This window comes from Hippopotamus amphibius, chromosome 3, assembly GCF_030028045.1.
Source record: "Hippopotamus amphibius kiboko isolate mHipAmp2 chromosome 3, mHipAmp2.hap2, whole genome shotgun sequence".
Classification (NCBI taxonomy): Eukaryota; Metazoa; Chordata; class Mammalia; order Artiodactyla; family Hippopotamidae; genus Hippopotamus; species Hippopotamus amphibius.
In genome coordinates this window covers 137065528-137085383 of record NC_080188.1, presented here as the reverse complement: position 1 = coordinate 137085383, position 19856 = coordinate 137065528, and the positions used below count along the sequence as shown (strand labels likewise).

Below are 19856 nucleotides of genomic sequence, written 5' to 3'. Positions count from 1 at the left end.
TGCTGCAATAAACATTATGGTACAAGTTTCTTTTGGGATTATGGTTTTCTTTGGGTATATGCCCAGGAGTGGGATGACTGGATCATATGGTAGTTCTATTTGTAGTTTTTTAAGGAACCTCCAAATTGTTTTCCATAGTGGCTGTACCAACTTACAGTCCCACCAACAGTGCAGGAGAGTTGCCTTTTCTCCACACCCTCTCCAACATTTGTTGTTTCCAGATTTTGTGATGATGGCCATTCTGATTGGTGTGAGGTGATACCTCATTGTGGCTTTGACTTGCATTTCTCTGATGATGAGTGATGTTGAGCATCTTTTCATGTGTGTGTTGGCCATCTGTATGTCTTCTTTGGAGAAATGTCTATTTAGGTCTTCTGCCCATTTGTGGATTGGGTTATTTGCTTTTTTGGTATGAAGCTTCATGAGCTGCTTGTATATTTTGGAGGTTAATCCTTTGTCCGTTGTTTCATAGGCAATTATTTTTTCCCATTCTGAGGGTTGCCTTCTAGTCTTGTTTATGGTTTCTTTCGCTGTGCAAAAGCTTTTAAGTTTCATGAGGTCCCATTTGTTTATTCTTGATTTGATTTCCATGATTCTAGGAGGTGGGTCAAAAAGGATCTTGCTTTGCTGTATGTCATAGAGTGTTGTGCCTATGTTTTCCTCTAGGAGTTTGATAGTGTCTGGCCTTACATGTAGGTCTTTAATCCATTTGGAGTTTATTTTTGTGTATGGTGTTAGGAAGTGTTCTAATTTCATTCTTTTACATGTTGCTGTCCAATTTTCCCAGCACCACTTATTGCAGAGGCTGTCTTTTTTCCATTGTATACTCGTGCCTCCTTTGTCAAAGATAAGGTGCCCATATGTGTTTGGGCTTACTTCTGAGTTCTCTATTCTATTCCATTGATCTTGCTTTCTATTTCTATGCCGGTACCATACTGTGACTTTTTGATATGTCCTCATTATTCTTTGAGCACTTCTGCACTTCCTGGCACTGCAAGGTGTTCTAGACATATCTTGTGTTTTCTCTGTTGGAGCTCTAGAATGAACCATTTCTCTAAGGAGGTTTGGTTCCATTTAGTGGTAAATGGTATTTAGAAACCAAGGTCTGGGTGCCAGGTGTACTCGTTTCTACTGGGGTATCATTGCTTTTGTGTCTTGTTAGAAGCCAGAGCCAGGAAATATGTTTGGCGTATATGTATGTATGTGCACACACACCTCTATTTATGTACCCATCTATATTAATAAGTACAAGTTCATACGGATATTTCCAATCATTCCAATACTGCAAAGTTTATTTTAGCCCCCTCCCTTCCATGTTTATAATTTCCTTCTCTGACAGACACTTAGCTTCCATTATTCACAATATATATAATTGCTCAGTTCTAGAATATGTTTATAATAGTTTCCGATTTGTGAGCCTACACTACTCTGAAAAATAAACCTCCTAACTAGAGTTGAGCATGTTTTTTCACAGTCTCTGTGTGTAGCTTGAGGGTATAGTTAAAATGCTGTGCTCAGAAGTTAACGGGTCAGTTCTTCCTTCACCACCCCCTTCAGTGTGGTTATGATAATTCATTTTAAATAACAAGTTTGTTTCTGTTTGTATTTCATTTGGGATTTATTTCCCCCTCTCCTTGCTTTAAAAATTTATTTAATTTGATTAGATGCAATACTAACATGGTTCTGAATGCCAGAATTTTACCAAAAAGGTACTCCTCCTAGCCCTTCTACCTCAATCCTGTTCCCTCCTTCTTCCAGTCCATCCCTATCCAGCCAAATCTGTTTCTCATTTTTCCTTCCTGCTTCTTTTTATACAAATGAGCAGGTACTTGTATATTTCTTATTTTCTCTTCTTTCCTATATACAAAAGATAGCATATTAGAGATTCTTTTGCTCTTTCTTTTTTCACCTGGAAACCATTTTATTTCATAGAAATCTTCTTTCTTTTTTATAGCTGTGTAGATAGTAATTCCTTGTATAGCTATTAGTTTATTCAGCTATTCTTTTTTGGATGGACAGTTAGTTGTTTCCAATATTTTGTGATTACAAACAGTTCTGGAGTGAATAACCTTGTGCATGTGTGTTCATACTGTTGGAGATATATTTTCAGAGTAAATTCCTAGAAATGCATATGTGATTTTTTTGTGCCTATTTTTTTGTGGTAATATATACACAACATAAAGTTGACCATGTTAAGCATTTTTGAGTGTACATTTCATTGGCATTCAGTACATTCACATCATTGTGCAATCATCACCACCATCCACCTCTAGAACTCTTTTCATCTTCCAGGACTGAAACTCTGCATATTAAACAACAACTTCGTATATCCTCTTCTTCCTAGTCCCGGGGAACCACTATTCTACTTTCTCTCCATATGAATTTGACTATTCTAGGTATCTCATGTAAGTGGAATCAAACAGTATTGGTCCTTTTATGTCTGGCTTATTTCACCTAACTTAAGGTCTTTAAGGTTCATCCATGTTGTAGCATATGTCAGAATTTTCTTCCTTTTCAAGATGGGATAGTATCCCGTGGTATATGCATACCATATTTTCTTTGTCCATTCATCTACCAGTGAACATTTAGGTTATTGCTGCCTTTGGCTGTTGCAACTAGTACTGCTATGAACATTGATGTACGAATATCTATTCAAGTCCCTGTTTTCACATCTTTGGGGTATATACCCAGAAGTAGAATTTCTAGATCATATGGTAATTCTGTGTTTAATTTTTTTAAGGAATTGCCATACTGTTTCCTACAGCAACTGCACCATTTTACATTCTCACCAACAGTGTACAAGGGTTCCAGTTTCTCCACATCCTTGCCAATACTTGTTATTTTCTGGGTTTTTTTGGTGGTAGCCATCAGAGTGGATGTGAAGTAGTATCTCACTGTAGGTTTTTATTTGTGTTTCCCTTATGGTTAGTGATGTTGAATGCATATATAATTTTACAGGATAGTGCCATATTCCCCTCCAAATGGGTTGGACCAACTTGCATTCCTGCCAACAATATATGTGTGCCTATTTCCTCACTGGGTAAAAGATGGTATTTCATTGTAGTTTTAATTTTAGTCTCTAACTATGAATGAGATCAAACATCTTTTCTAGGCTTAAGGACCATTTTTGTATGTGTGTGTGAATTGTGCATAATATTTGTCCATTTTTATGTTGAACATCTAGTCATTTTGCTCAATTTTTAATAGAGTTTTTATTCACATGTAGTAAAGTTCACTTTTTTTGGTGTATTATACCATTAGTCTCAATTTTCCCTCAATTTTTATAATTTAAATATTGGTGTTAGTACCCTTTATCTGTGATGTACATTGTAAATGTTTTCGTCCAGTTTGTCTAGTGTCCTGGCTTTGTTTAGGATGTTTTTCCATGCAAAAGATTATACATTTTATGTAGTCAGATTTATCAGTTTTTTCTTTCATTGCATCTAGATTTTGAGTACTAGTTAGAAAACCTTTTCCTACATGTAAGTTATAGACGAATTCACCTATATTTTCTCTTGGTAATTGGTTTCTTATCCTATATTTAAGTTCCTGATACATTTGGGGTTTACTTTTGTGTGTGGTGTAAGATTGTATCTCATTTTTCACATGGCTAACTAGTTCTAGCACCATTTGTTACTAGTTCATCTTTGCTCCAGTGGTTTGAGATTCCACATTTATCATAAACTAAATTTCCTTGAGTACTTGGATCTAGTTTTGGACTTTCTTTTCTATTCTGTTCTGATAGCATTTGAGCAGTGTTTATGCTTATGTCTATGGGAAGGTCTAAATAGTCATTATTTGTGAATTTATTTATTTATTTATTTACTTATGTATTAATTATTTAAAAAAATTTTTGGCGGGATCTTAGTTGCCTAACCAGGGATTGAACCCCGGCCCTTGGAAGTGAAAGCATGGAGTCCTAACCACTAGACCACCAGGAAATTTCCCATTATTTGTGATTTTAGAGACAAAAATTGACTATAAAATGCTCTAGATTTTTATTAGATTCAAGGCCTCAGTTCTTGATTTGTTTTTACTCTAAAATCCCTTCCACTTTTACCTCCTGCTCTCAAAATATACAACCCCATTGAGCATCTGAGATGAGGAAATAGAAGTCCTGTGGGTCATATGAATCTATTAACTGCCTTAAGGAAATTTAAACAAAAACCAAGGCATAACTTTTTTTAAATTTATTTATTTATTTATTTATTTTGTTTATTGGCTGCATTGGGTCTTCGTTGCTGCACATGGGCTTTCTCTAGTTGCTGCGAGCAGGGGCTACTATTCATTGCGGTGCATGGGCCTCTCATTGTAGTGGCCTCTCCTGCCGCGGAGCGCGGGCCCTAGGCGCATGAGCCTCAATAGCTGCAGCACATGGGCTCAGTACTTGTGGCTCATGGGCTCTAGAGCACAGGCTCAATAGTTGTGGCGCACGGGCCTAGTTGCTCCGTGGCATGTGGAATCCTCCCAGGGCAGGGCTCGAACCTGTGTCCCCTGCATTGGCAGGCGGATTCTTCACCACTGCACCACCTAGGAAGTCCAAGGCATAACTTTTATCTCAAATGACAGAGTGTATGTGTGTAGAGTAGCATGTCCTCAATTACATGTGTGATCCTATTCAGTATGGTGATAATTTTTAGAAATGGAACTAACCTTTAAAGAAAGTATGCTCTCTTAAATTTAAAGCTGTTGGATTGTTTTTTTTCCTTTTTTCCCCCTTACCTACATATAAATTTGTGTCTGTCCTTTAGGTTTGTTGTAATGGTACAAGGGTATTTGTGCAAAAGGAAATTCTTGATCAATTTACAGAGGAAGTGGTGAAACAGACCCAAAGGATAAAAATTGGAGATCCCCTTCTGGAACATACAAGGATGGGTCCCCTGATCAACCGACCACATCTGGAGCGAGTCCTCGGGTTTGTTAAAGTGGCAAAGGAGCAGGTGAGAAGCAAGTGGAGATGAGGTGAGATGAGACAAGTGGGAGGGGTAATTACTCCTAGATTACTCATTCTGTGCCCCTTTCCTATCGTCATATCCATTTGGGAGCAGCATTTTGTGTTGTACTTGCAGCAGAGTGACTAAGTATACATTTGTTCAGGACACAGGTAGCATTTCAGGAATTCATATTGAGGTTGTATGTTTAACATAATATATGAATTCTTTTTTAAAAAAATTATTTATTTATTGGCTGTGGTGGGTTTTCGTTGCTGCACACAGGCTTTCTCTAGTTGTGGTGAGCGGGGGCTACTCTTCATTGTGGTGTGCGGGCTCCTCATTGAGGTGGCTTATCTTGTTACGGAGCACAGGCTCTTTGGAGCATGGTTCTAGGTGCATGGGCCTCAGTAGTTGCAGCACATGGGCTCAATAGCTGTGGCACACAGGCTTAGTTGTTCCATGGCATGTGGGATCTTCCTGGAGCAGGGGTCGAACCTATGTCCCCTGTATTGGCAGGAGTTTTCTTAACCATCGTGCCGCCTAGGAAATCCCAATGTGTGCATTCTTTTTTCTTTTTTGGCAGGGTGCTAAAGTGTTATGTGGTGGAGACCTCTATGTACCTGAAGATCCCAAATTAAAGGATGGGTACTACATGAGACCTTGTGTGTTAAGTATGTCCTCTCCTTGTTTGCTTTTAAACAGTTTGAATTAAATGTCAGATAGAAAAGAATATTTATAAACTCTGTATATGGTGTAAGGCAAGGGTTGGCAAACTGTGTGTCCCCACTACTCAGATTTAAGGAGTAGATATTCTCCGTGATCTTGGAGGCCTCCTGTGTGCCCCTCCTCTTGGATGATGATATCGGTTACCTGGGACTTAACTATGTGTACACCTGTTTTAGAAGCAAGGAGCTCCAGAAAAAATGAAAGTGCATGTTTGTTAAAAATTAAGTGATGAATTTCTTTTCTTAAGAAAGTTGTTAAAGAAAGTGTTTTTCTTTGAACTTTAGTCATCAATATAATAAAACCAATTTGCTGGACAATATATTAATATTTTCAAAAATTATATGGTATAATAATTTTTAGCACCTCCTTCCAATCTGATAAATCTCCTGGTTTGGACAGTCAAGTATGTGGTCATCCTACTGTCCTTACACTCATATCCTTCCCTCCTACTGGGGGTGATACTGTTCTAGATGTTGTTGTTGTCATTTACTTTTCTCTGTCATTTTATAATGTATGTTAGTATCTCCTGTGAAAATATTGCTAGTTTTCTTGGCTTTAAAAAACTGTATGTAGATGGAATTATGTTGTATAATTCCTCACACCTTATCTTGAAGATAGATTGAGCTGTTTTTTGTCCCTGAGGTTGATAGTGGTGTCACTTTTCAACACTTGATATTTGATGCAGTTTAACCTTTCTAGCCCTTGCCAGAAAAAAATCCACTTATGTTTCAAGGCTGTGAATTTAGCATCCATACCATGGATCAGCTTGTAGTTTTTAAAGAAGAGGGAAACCTTACAATGTTTATAAATAGAAAATATAGGTTAAAAAGTAGTGTGTATGGTATTATCCCAAATCTATTAAAAACCAAATATGTGCATGAGAAAAAGAAGGAACAGAGTATATGCATCATAATATTGATAGTGGATTCCTCTGGATGCTGGGATTAGAGGTGATTTTTGTTATACTTTGTGCATTTCTGAATATTATAGATTTTCTACAGAAAACATATATTTTACAATTAGGAAAAAACTGTTTTTAAGCAAGCTGTGAAGCTGTGCAAAGAACGGAGCTAACTACATTAACTTCATTCTAGTGATTCTGAAAGCCTGGTTTGTGGTCCACCGCATCAGTATTACTTGGAAAACTTGTTAAAAAGGCAGATCTCTGGTCTCTCCCTTAGACCCCCAAATGTCACTCTCAGGGGCTGGGACCTCGAGATCTGCGTGTTAATCAGTCCTCAGTTCATCTTCCTGCACATTACAGTTTAAGAATTACTACAGAGTCTTGATCTTTAGATTCATATACTTGAGATTTGGGGCTAAAGTATAGTGACTGTTACATGTGAGGCAGGAACTATTCCTTTTCTTGTAATGTCAGCTGCTGCTTTGTCCCCTCATTTCTTTTGAGTCCAATATAGAACGCATTGCACACACAGCCACACTGTGTCATCAACCTGCGTAAGACAAACTGTATTCTGAGACATTTGGGTAATGAATTGTCTTGAGTAATTTAATATTCTGGCTAATGATTTCCCTAAAAATTATATGTGGATTAGTAGTTTTCAGAGGTTTAGATCATAATAAACTATCTTAAACACAACTTAAAATTATTTAATATACCTTTTAAGATAGTGTAGGTGTCCCCAAAGTACAGTGTAACAGACGACCAGAATGCTGTTCTTACTTTGTACACACAAGCTCTGATCCATCTTTTATGAGATTTTAGAGTCCTCGTCTTTGTAGATACGTGAGTAGTTGGTTTTTAGCTTTGGCTAGTATAAAGCTGGTGTTTATAGTAGGGTTCTCAAGCTCTTTTTCTGCTTCCACATTCCTTACACATGTATCAGACAACCTTACAAACACCAAATCTTACTCCGTGCAGTGGTTGTCAGCATTGAGGTGAGCTGTCCTTCAGCCACAGTGCAGATAAAAGCACCATTCTCTTGAGGATCACTGGATTCAGTATTGCACATCTAAATATATGAGCTTCTTTAGATATATATGCATATTTAAAAATGTCGACTGTGAATTTAATCATTTTAGGAATTAGCCATTTAAAACCTTTTTAATTTCAATTTTAATTTTTTTCCCTTTAAAAATAATTTTATTGAGATATAATTGGCATACAATAAACTGCATATAAAGTGTACAATTTGATATTTTTCTTATTAGTTATCTATTTTATACATTTTAATGTATATATGGCCATCCCAATCTCCCAATTCATCCCACCTCAACTGCCCCCCTCCAACTTTCCCCCCTTGAGCCAACTTGAAAACTTCATGCCTTCAATTGTTTCTAAGTTTGTTTTTTATATTGTATTTTCTTTTTAAAAAAATATTGTCATTCTAATCATATCACAGAGTCATTAAGAAAATGTGAAAAAGTATAAAAAATGTTAATCATGTGTAACATTTTAACAGAAATTGGGACAATATACACAGTTTATATCTTTTTCAGTGATTGTTTATCATGAGCATCTGCTTACTAAACTTCCTTCAAGAACATTACTTTTCAAGGCTTCATAGAAGTTCATCCTCGGAATGTGTACCATTCATGTGACCATCCCACTTATTTTGTATATCTAGTTTATTGCTTCTAGTTTTCACTGTCACAGGAATGTTGTGGTGGAAGTCGTTGTACGTACATCCTTGTCCATCTCATTAGCTATGTCCTTATGACGAATTAAAAAAGCGGATTTGGAATTAATGCAAAGGCCATGACTCCTTTATACACAGTGTTAAATCGTCATGCAGAAAGGGTGCTCTGATTTGTATTCACACTGGAAATGTCACATCGAAATTTCTCTAAAGCTGTGTATTTCACGGTTTACTATGAACAAGAAATTTTAACATGTCAGAAATTCTAATTCCTTCACTGATGTGTGGTGTTTTAATAATGTTTGCAGCTAATTGCAGAGATGACATGACCTGTGTGAAAGAAGAGATCTTTGGACCGGTTATGTCCATTTTATCATTTGACACTGAAGCTGAGGTTGTGGAAAGAGCCAATGATACCACTTTTGGACTAGCTGCTGGTGTCTTCACCAGGTAGGTCGGGAAGGACACCCGAAGCAGCTTTGAAGAAACGGGGCTGCAGTGTCTTCTTAGATATTTAATTGATCTCATTCCCTCACTGGAGTTTGCCCTCACTGCACTTTCATTAGCATTTCTTATTTGTTTCAGGTAAAGTGAGAAGATGCCAAAGTAGCATTTCGCATTTAGCCCTGAATGGCCAGAGAAACCTACTGTTGAGTTTATGTTTATTTATTTATTTATTTTTTATAAATTTATTTATTGGCTGCGTGTTGGGTCTTCGTTGCTGCACACAGGCTTTCTCTAGTTGCCGTGGTGGGAGGAGGGGGGACCGTTCTCTTCATTGTTGTGCGGTGGCCTCTCTTGCCATGGAGCACGGGCTCTAGGCACGCAGGCTTCAGCAGTTGCAGCACACAGGCTCAATGGTTGAGGCTCACAGTCTCTAGAGTGCAGTCTTAATAGTTGTGGTGCACAGGCTTAGTTGCTCCGTAGCATGTGGGATCTTCCTGGGGCAGGGCTCGAAGCTGTGTCCCCTGCATTGGCAGACGGATTCTTAACCATTGTGCCACCTAGGAAGTCCCTACTGTTGAGTTTAAATGAAGCTATTAACTTCATTGAGGAAAATTCTGTCCTTTTTTCATTCATTCATTGAATAAATATTTAAGTTTCTGGTCTATGTAAAGCATCCTGTTAGGTGCCTATTAAAAACATATATGTCAAGGAATTTAGAAACCTGTAAGCATATAAATACTGGGCAGTATTCCCCAAAGACATGATTTTTAATAGCTTTACAGTAGCCCCTAAATTGGAATTCATTATAACACATGTGGGCCTTTTTTCTACTGTTGTGTGTTTAGGGTGCTATTTCCAATTTTAACTATTGTAAGTAACATTGTGATTAATATCTTTGTACATAAGCTTCAACCACTATAAGAAAAGGAAAAAATGATTTGGGAGTAAAATTGCTTTGAAAATGATTACAGATTGCTTGATTATATACAAACTGTGATTAGACTTTGGCAGTAGTAGGCAGTTTTCTAAGACTGCTTTACACATGGGATTATGCTATTTCTTTAGTAATATACAAGGTGGTGGTTGTTTTTTGGTTTTTGGTTTTTTTTTTTTTTTTTGGAGTTTTGTGGTCAAGAACTTGGGAAGGAAGACCCAAGTCTCCCTTGAGGACCTGATGTAATAGCTTCTTTTTGAGTTCTGAAGAAAAGAGTGAGGAGCTGCTTTTTTTTTAAAATAGACTTTATTTTTTAGAGCAGTTTTAGGTTCACTGCAAAATTGAGTGGAAAATACAGAGATTTCCCAAATACTCCTGCCCCCACATGCATAGCCTCTCCCCCATGGTCAACATCCCCCACCAGAGTGGAACAGTTGGTAGAGCTGATGAACCTACATAAACACATCATTGTCACCCAAAGACCATAGTTCACACTAGGGTTCACTCTTGGTGTACATTCTGTGGGTTTGGACAAGTGTATAGTAACTTGTTTCCACTTTGTAGTATCAAACAGAATAATTTCATTGGCCTAAAAGTCCTCTCTCAGGAGCTGCTTGTTTTGATTTGAGGATTATGTGGATTAAGTCTCTTGCTTTGCATTACTACCAAAGTACAGACAAAGGCCAGTTACAAAGGAGAGTAACTCCTTTTTTTTAAAAAAAATAAAACAAAACACAGTTTTTTGGAACAATTCATGTACACCCATTTGAGTTGTACAATAAAGTAGTTTTTAGTATATTTACAGATTGTACAACAGTCATTATAATCTAATTTTAGAACATTTTCATCACTCTGCATTCTCACCTCCCCTCAGTCCCTGGCGACCACTCATCTACTTTCTGTCTTTATAGGTTTGCGTGTTTTGAATATTTTGCATAAATGAAATCATACAGTATGTGACCTTTCGTGACTGGCTTCTTTCACTTAGTTCATTTATTGGCTTCTTTTCAAAATTCATTTATGTTGTAGTATTTATCACTACTTTATTCCTTTTTACTACTGAGTAATATTCTATTTTATGGATATACTACATTTTATTTATTCATTGATCCATTGATAGACATGTGGGTTATTTCTACTTTTTGGCTATTATGAATAATGCTCCTATGAGCATTCATATGTGAGTCTGTGTGTGGATATCTGTATGTTTCATTCCTGCTGGGTATATACCCAGGAGTGGAATTGCTGGGTCATACGGTAACTCTGTGTTTAACTTTTGGACGAACTGCTAAACTGTTTTCCAGGGTGGCAGCACCATTTTACATTCCCATCAGCAATGTACAAGGGTTCAGATACAGGTTGTTTGTCCACATCCTGGCCAGCAATTGTTATTGTCTGTTCTTTTGTTTTTAGCCATCCTAGTGGATATGCAGTGGTGTCTTGTAGTTTTGATTTGCATTTCTGTGAGTTGTCCGTTTACTTTCCTGATAGTCTTACTTGCAGCACAAAATTTTTAAATTTTGATGGTATAATTATTCCATTTTTTCTTTATCTGTTACTTTTGGTGTCCTAAGAAGGTTGTATCTAACTGAAGGTCATGAAGATTTATTCCTGTTTGCTTCGAAGAGTTTTATGGTTTTCACTCTGATATTTTAGATCAGTGATCTGTTTGAGTTAATTTTTGTGTATAGTGTAAGAAAGGATCTTCCTGCATTCTTCTGCATGTGGATATCCAGTTGTTTAGCACTATTTTTTTTTTTTTAATTTTAATTTTTTTTTTTTTTCATCACTATTTGTTGAAAAGACTGTTTTCCTCCATTGAATTGTTTTGGCACCCTTGTTACTGCTACTTATTTTATAGATGCTTTTGGATGAGACTACAAAATGTAAACCCTTAATCTGTTTTGCCTAGATGGTGTAAGATTTTAAAACACGTTTTGAAAAAACAAGAATTTGGCAATGTTTTGAGACACTTTGAAGTGACAGTCTAACTTTTCCTGGTGAAGTAGTAGCAAAAGAAACTTGGAATAACCAATGCATTTTTTTCTTTGTAGGGACATCCAGCGTGCCCACAGAGTGGTGGCTGAGCTTCAGGCTGGAATGTGCTTCATTAACAACTATAATGTCAGCCCAGTGGAGTTGCCTTTTGGTGGATATAAGAAGTCAGGTGAGGCTGGGAATTGTGAAAGCAGATTCCTGTCTCTAGAGACACTGGTCATGATTCAGTCCTTATAGACCAGGTTCCTAAACTGTCTTTGTATCAGAATCACCTGGAAAGGTATATGAATTCCTAGTCCCAGGCTCACTGTATCCATCTCTGGGAATGGAAGCCAAGCATCTTTATTTTTTCCAGAAGGCTCTGATGTGTAGACTGGCTTGTGAACAGCTGACATACATCTCAAAAAGGTTTATCTCATGGGTAGGATTACTTTTTCCTCACAGTCTGTGATTGCTGTAAACGTAAAACCACTCCTAGATGTTCTTATATTTTTTTTATAAATTTATTTTATTTATTGGCTGCATTGGGTCTTCATTGCTGCATGTGGGCTTTCTGTAGTTGCAGAGAGCGGGGGCTACTCTTTGCAGTGGTGCGCAGGCTTCTCATTGTGGTGGCGTCTGTTGTGGAGCATGAGCTCTAGCCACAAGGGCTCATTAGCTGTGGCTCGTGGGCTCTAGAGCACAGGCTCAGTACTTGTGGTGCTCAGGCTTAGTTGCTCCACGGCATGTGATATCTTCCTGGACCAGGGCTCGAACCCATGTCCCCTGCATTGGCAGGCAGGTTCTTAACCACTGTGCCACCAGGAAGCCCCTAGACGTTCTAACCATGGCAAGTTTGTAAGTCTAGTCTGTTAGGAGATTTGGGGCATCAGGAACATAGCCATTACTTTGAGGTTCTTTCTTTGAAGTTTGTCGCCAATTTCACCAGTTCTGTATGAAAATTGGTTTGGACTTTGTAGGTGCAGCATTCTGAGAGTCTGACCCCTGGTCTCTTGGCAGATATTTACGGCCATCACAGTGTTGGCAAACAGATAAACACTGATGATTGATGATGAGATGGTGGGTGTTAATTTGGCAGTTTTTTATTTATATATTTTTTATTATTTATTGGCTGTGTTGGGTCTTCGTTGCTGCACACAGGCCTTCTCTAGTTGTGGCAAGTGGGGGCTACTCTGTTGTGGTGCATGGGCTTCTCATTGCAGTGGCCTCTCGTTGCAGAGCATGGGCTCTAGGCGCGTGGACTTCAGTAGTTGCAGCACGTAGGCTCAATAGTTGTGGCACACAGGCTTAGTTGCTCCACGGCATGTGGTATCTTCCTGGGGCAGGGATCCAACCCGTGTCCCCTGCATTGGCAGGTGTATTCTTACCCACTGCGTCACCTAGGAAGTCCTTATTTGACAGTTTTATTTGACATTGCGTTTGGCATTATTCTGGCATTCTCTGGTTTTACTTCACTAGTCATTCTTATCCCTGTGGACCTACCTGAGGAGCTGTAGCACAGACCCAAATGCAGGGTAGGAACCAGGGCTCTGTTTTATTAATTCATAACCCTCAGTTGGTTTGGAGCCGTTGGCTTTGGCCTCAGTGGGGCCTCTGAGGCCAGCTTTCCCTTCCCTAAATCTGAATCTTTGCATCAGTGCCCATGGACATGCCTACAGTGAGAGTAGAGGGACAGAAAGCTGGCCTAACACGCCCAGTGAGCTCCCTGGTGAGAGGATTTGGAAAAGAACAAAAGGCAAAGGGAGGACTTAGCAGGGCCTTTGTGTATGTCCTCTTTGGAATGGTGCCCCCTGGAGATGTGCATTTTTGGAGACTGGGCCTTGCCCTTAGGATGCAGAGCTGGCTTCAGTGTGGGGCAGGGGGCACAAAGAAGGCTGTCCTTTTAGCACGTAACCTCATCCACTAGTGATTGGCCAGTGTCTTGGCTTTGAGTAACCTGAGGGCATAAAGGGTCCACTCCCCACATGAGTGGGCAGGGTGTAAATAGTAGATGCTCTTACAGGTTCAGTATAAGAGAAGGTTAATAAGCCTATTATGTAGAGTTAGGCATCAGGTTGATAATTGTAGAGAATGCTCTAGTGCTTGATAAGAAAATCTGAACACTTTTAGACTTAGCCTAGAAGAGTAGACACTGGAAGTTAAGCGTCATACTGGTAAGAAATGAAACCTAAGTATTTCCCCATCCCCGAAGGCCAGTGGGCCACTTTCCCCACATCTAGCTCCATAGCTAGCACATGCAGTGAGGACTTGATCCCAGACTTCTTGGCTCTGCTCTTCCCCAGCCCGGGGAGCAGTGCCATCTCTGCAGGTCACTGTGACTGGGTGGCGGCGACAGCCATCCTCACCCCTTCTCTTCCTTTCAGGCTTTGGCAGAGAGAATGGCCGTGTGACAATTGAATATTACTCACAACTAAAGACTGTGTGCGTGGAGATGGGTGATGTGGAGTCTGCATTTTGAAAACGTGCAGTGAAGCCAGTGAGCGTGGCCGGGCCTGGGAGTCACGCGAGCCGGCTCTCCTGACTGCGGTGGTGCGGCCGCCTCCAGTTTAGGTGCAGAGTGTTGGTCAGCTGGGAGAAGAGAATGCTTCAGTGTTGCTCTTCCTCGCTCAGTCAACATCGTAAGTGAAAATGTGCGTAAGTGCCTTTTAGATACTAATCAAGAAAGCTATGAATCAAAGCAAACGTCTCTAAAATCTTTGAGAGTCACTAACACACTTCTGGAGAACAAGGGGAGGGACCAGGATTGTTCTTCTTCCACAGAGCCGACCCACCGACAGGTTCACTCTGTAGCTCTCTTTAAAGAACCCATGCCTTTAGAGGTTCCTGGGGGAATCAGCAGAGATTTCTTAAAGCCATGGCCCCTTGTCATTCCGTTGAGAAGGCTGAGAGTCGGGAGAGAGGGCTTGGCTGATAGATAGGTCAGTTCGGTGTGAACGCGGACCAGCCAGAGCCAGCGCTGCAGGGGTGGGGGAAACCGGCTCCAGTCCTTGAGTTACAGCTTGCTCTCTTACGACAGAAGAGTTTCCTTTCAAATGTACAAATTATTTGTAATCCACTGCAGTATACTGAAACTAAATAAATCATACTGTCAGTCTTTTCAGTGTCGTGATTTGAAGCTAAACACATCTCAGCGTTATAGGAAGATACAGAATAGGGCTAAAATCATACGTTTAAGGCAGAGGATTTGACCTTCTTTGCAGTGAGTACACCCAGGCAGGCTTTTGTTGCTGTAATGAACTTTCAGTGGCCCGTGCAGACTTCTAGGCTCCATGTTCTTCCCAGCCCCGATAAGCAGGGCCTGTCCTTGAAGGGCCATCAGGTCATGGTGGCTTCTCAGACTGTTGCAGTGATCCTCACCTTGCCCCCTTCTCTTTCTTTCAGGGGAATAATTTAGATTTAATAGCGGTATTAGGGTTCTCCGGAGAAACAGAACCAGTAGAATAGAACAGATATGTATAAGAGAGGATTTCTTATAGGAATTGGCTCACGTGATCACAGTGGCTGAAAAGGCCCACAGTCTGCTCTCCATAAGCTGGAGACCCAGGAAAGCTGGTGTAATTCAGTCCACGTCCTGAGGCCTGAAGCCCAGGAGTGCTGCTGTCCGAGGGCAGAAGACAGATGTCTCAACCCAAGCAGAGAGAGTGAATTTGCCCTTCTCCGGCCCTTTTGTTCTATTTGGGCCCTGAATGGATTTGATGATGCCCACCCACAATGGGGAGGGCCATCTGCTTTACTCAGTTCACCAGTTCAAATGCTGATCTCTTCTGGACACATCCTCATAGACGTACCTGGGCATCCCATAGCCCCGCCAGGTTGGCATGTAAAATCAGTCATCACAGTAGCTAAGAGGTAAGGGGTGATTCTTGCTACTGGGCCTGCATCTGATTATGTATTACGATGGGCAAATGCTGTAATTAGAGGATGAGACAATTGAATCAGCCTCTCTTGATGGATATTTGCATGTAGATGATACTGAGCAAGGCCAACAGGGATCTCACCGTGTGTCTTAGGGGATCTTGTGTGACTTAAGCAGTAGGAGCCACCTGGGAGGAGAAAAGTTTCTGGCAGTTCCTCTGAAGAGAAAAGAGCCAGGGAAAGGGAACCAACATTTAAATACTTTTCCTGCATTCCATCTGCTACTTCCCTTCTCATTGAATACTCACACTAAACATGAGGAAGTGCTTAGTCCTGATTTTCAGATGAAGAAACTGAGAATTGGAGAAGTCTTGACCACAGCTGAGTCAATAAGTCGAAGAGCAGGGTTCCAACCCAGGTATGTGGGACTTCAACTCTTGTGCTTTCTGTTCTCCTTCCCTGATTCCTAGACCTTAACTCAGGGTATTTGTTTTCTATGACTGCTGTAACAAATTACCACAAACATAGGGACTTTACGGCACATTTATTATCTCATAGTTCTGGAGGTCAGAAATCCAAAATGGTTTCACTGGGCAGAAACCAGGGTGTTGGCAGGGCCATGTTTCCCCAGCAGGCTCTAGGAGAGAGTCTGTCCCCTGCCTTTTCCAATCTCTGGAGCTTCATTCCATGGCTCACAGCCCCTCCTCTATCTTTAGCACCAACAGCTTAGCATCTTCAAGCCTCTCTCTGCTTCCATTCATTGCCTTCTTCCTCTGTGTAGTCAGATCTCCCTCTGCTTCCCTCTTATATGGACACTTGTGATAGCATTGAGGGCCCACCGGATGGTCCATAATAATCTCTCAAGATCCTTAACTTAATCATATCTGCGAAGTCTCCTTTTGCCACATAAAGTAATATTCACAGGTCCCGAAAGTTAGGATGTGACATACCTGGTGGGGAGCATTGTTCAGCGTCCCACACCCAGTGTGGTCCAAAGTATGTTCCAGGATGTCATCAGCTATTGTATTTCATAAATTTACCTGAACAAAGATTCTTATTTGATAATGAAGCATCTTAGGAGAGTGGTAATATGTACAAAATGCACTTAAGGAAACATGATTTAACCAAGAGGCCAGGCCTCCCTTTGATTTGGAAGAAGTTGTGTAATCTAGTTAAACTCTCCTGGAGTCTCCTTTTTTCTCTACTAGTATTTTGATTGACTTTTGAAAGTTAAGCTGAAGGTACCCTTCTTTCTCCCTCCCCTATCTAATCTTATCTCCCAGATGTAACTACTGTTAACATTTGGATGCATATCTTTTCTAGGGTTTTCTTCAAGGTAATAACTGCTAACTAACCCTGTATCTTGATGAGGCCACATGTAAGTTTATTCAACTCATGTCCTTTTACATGCATTTTAAGACTTCTTTGGTTGACAGATTCCTGTGCTAAAACATCATTTAACTGCTGTTGATAGAAACTGTCTTGGAGTTTATTAGTGAGAGAAAGAAGAAAAGCAAGACTCATGTTGGCTTACTCCTTTGTAGTAGCTCAGATCCTGATCTTTGACTTGGTTTTTTGGTGACTCCATATACAGAGGCAGTCTCTTACGTAGGTGGGTCTTTTTCAGACAAAAGGTGGCCACTGGACCCCCTTTTTCCTCCTGCTTCTCTGTATTTCTTACACCTTAGATCCTCTTGCTGCCAAGAATCTGGCAGAATGAAAGTTGGTTACAGTTTACTGACACCATCTACAGAAGCCATCCACCAGGAGCTTCCGGAGAGGTGGGTAGGCAACCCCAAGTCCTTGCCGGCTTCTTACAATGGCAGAGTCTCTACCCTAGCTTCTCTGAAATGCCTAGAAAGGAGACCAAACTTTAGCAGTTAAATGATGCTGCGAAAAACTATCAGAACAGATCTGCAGTGAGCAGTAAATGAGAATTCCTTATGCTCTTGCTTAAGACCCTCCTGTGGCTTTTAGTTTAGTTAGAACACAGTCCCAACTCCTTACCGTGACCACCTGCATCCTTCTCTTATTTCACCTGTCACTCTCCCTGTTCACCTGTGCGTTACTCTGCCAGGCTTGTTCTTGCCTCAGGAAACTCACAGTTCCCCAGAGAGCATGTTTTCCCAGATATTCACCTGTAGCCTCCTGAAAGCCAAAAACTAAACATTTACCTTCTTAAATCTACAGTAGCCGCACACACCCTTATCCCACTACACTATTTTATTTACTTCAAAGCATTTCTTACTATTTGAGATTATAGGCTTATTATATCTTCTCTGACTAGAATGGAAACTCTAAAAGCCAGAATTGTCATGCCACTGGGCTCACAGCAAGTACTCAATGTTTGTGTAGGTGAACGGATTGGTACTCGGTGTGGCCCAGGGGCAGCAGCATCTGCTTGTTCGACCTGCAGAATCTCAGTTCCCACCTCAGGCCTACAAATCAGTCTTCATTTTTTTTTTTTTTTTTTTTTTTTTAGGCGCACAGGCTTAGTTGCTCCATGGCATATGGAATCTTCCCAGGGCAGGGCTCGAACCCGTGTCCCCTGCATTGGCAGGCAGATTCTTTACCACTGCGCCACCTAGGAAGTCCTCAGTCTTCATTTTAACAAGATCCCCAGGAGGTTCTCAGGCCCAAGACTTTGCCAAACACTGCTTTTAAGGCAGTCATTCTCAACTTTGGCCACATGTTTAAAATACTCAGTTTTAAAAATACTGAGATTCTAATTTAATTGATTCGGGGCATGGTCTGCTCATCTAGATTCTTAAAAGGTCCCTGCTGGGGTGAATGTAGGGGACAGACAAGGTTGAGAACTACTGCTTTACTGCTGTGCTATCCAATTACAGTAGCCACTAGCCACATGTAGCTATTTAAATCCAATTAAAACTAAAAACTCACCTTTTTAGTTGCTTTCACCACATTTCGTGTACTTGATACCACATGTGGGTCATGGTTACTGTAGTGGACAGTGGAGATGAACAATATTTCCATCACGTCAGAAAGTTCTGTTGACAGCACTGCTTAAGAGAGGGAACTGAGCAGTTTTCGACTGAGTTAGGAGAGCATCTTTGGAGGCAAGTGCTATAGGGGTGAAAGGGAAGCAGGGCAAATTCTGGGGGGATCTTAGAACATAAGAAGATAACCTGGTTGCTGACTTTTGATGGGTGAAGTTTTGCCAGCGGGTGGCTCTGGTGCTTCTTACCACACCTTGCGCTGGAACCTGAGCTGGCCCTCGGCCACAGGGAGCGCCTGCTAGGTTGTGTGCCCACTGTGGTTTGATCCTCAAGAACCGTATACAGTAAGGGCAGGAGGAGGTCAAGATGGTGGAATAGAAGAACATGGAATTCACCTCCTCCCACAAGTACATCAAAAATACATGTACATATATACAATGGAATATTACACAGCTGTAAAAAGGAATGAAATTGGGACATTTGTAGAGACATGGATGGACCTAGAGACTGTCATACAGAGTGAAGTGAGTCAGAAAGAGAAAAATACATATTAACACATACACAGAATATAGAAAAATGTTACAAATCAACCGGTTTGCAAGGCAGAAATAGAGGCACAGATGTAAAGAACAAACACATGGACACCAAGTGGGGAAAGCGGGTTGGGGGGGGTTGGGGGGGAATGAATTGGGAGATTGGGGTTGCTGTATATACATTACTAATAAGAAAAAAAAATCATTGTACACTTTAAATATAGGCAGTTTATTGTGTGTCAGTTGTATCTCAAAATTCTTTAAAAAAAAAAAAAAAGGCTAGTCCAGGCAATAAAAGACTATTAAGATGATTTAAAAAAATACATGTACACATGGAACAATTCTCATAGAATACCTGTTGAACTGGGAGAAGATCTCATACAACCAAAGCTGCAAGAAAGATCACCAGGTAGGACAAAAGAAAAACCAAAGTAATCGGGACAGGCCCTATGCCTCTGGGAGGGAGCTGTGAAAGAGGAAAGGTTCCTTTGCTCTGGGGAGCCCCTTCACAAGCTGGGAGGTCAGCCGGGACAGAAGGGGAGCTTCAGAGGCTCAAAGAGAGTGCAGCAGCCGCATTGTGGCAGGCAGAGCAGAGAAAGCTGCACAGATGGTCCTGGCCATGGGCAAACCAAATAGTGCACAAAAATGAGTTACCTGGAAGATAAAATAATGGAAATCACCCAGTCAGAACATCAGACAGGAAGACGAATGGAAGGAAAAAAAAAGCAATATACGAGACCTATGGGATAATATAAAGTGAGCCAATTTATGCATAATGGGGATCCCAGAAGAAGAAAGAGAAAAGGGGATCAAAAATGTATTTGAAGAAATTATGGTGGAAAACTTCCCAAACCTAAAGAAGGAAACATATC

General features: G+C 40.4%; 1 protein-coding gene across 2 annotated transcripts in view; it reads left to right on the top strand.

Moving 5' to 3' along the window:
• The window catches only part of ALDH9A1 (aldehyde dehydrogenase 9 family member A1), a 28795-nt gene extending 14062 nt beyond the window's left edge, over positions 1 to 14733 (top strand). For both annotated transcript variants that reach the window (XM_057729459.1, XM_057729460.1), the window contains exons 7-11: positions 4752 to 4940; positions 5518 to 5605; positions 8569 to 8710; positions 11696 to 11808; positions 14003 to 14733. In XM_057729459.1, coding sequence (XP_057585442.1) covers positions 4752 to 4940; positions 5518 to 5605; positions 8569 to 8710; positions 11696 to 11808; positions 14003 to 14097 — 627 coding nt within the window. In that variant the 3' untranslated portion in view covers positions 14098 to 14733. The remainder of the gene's footprint in view (positions 1 to 4751; positions 4941 to 5517; positions 5606 to 8568; positions 8711 to 11695; positions 11809 to 14002) is intronic.
• Positions 14734 to 19856: the final 5123 nt, after the last annotated feature.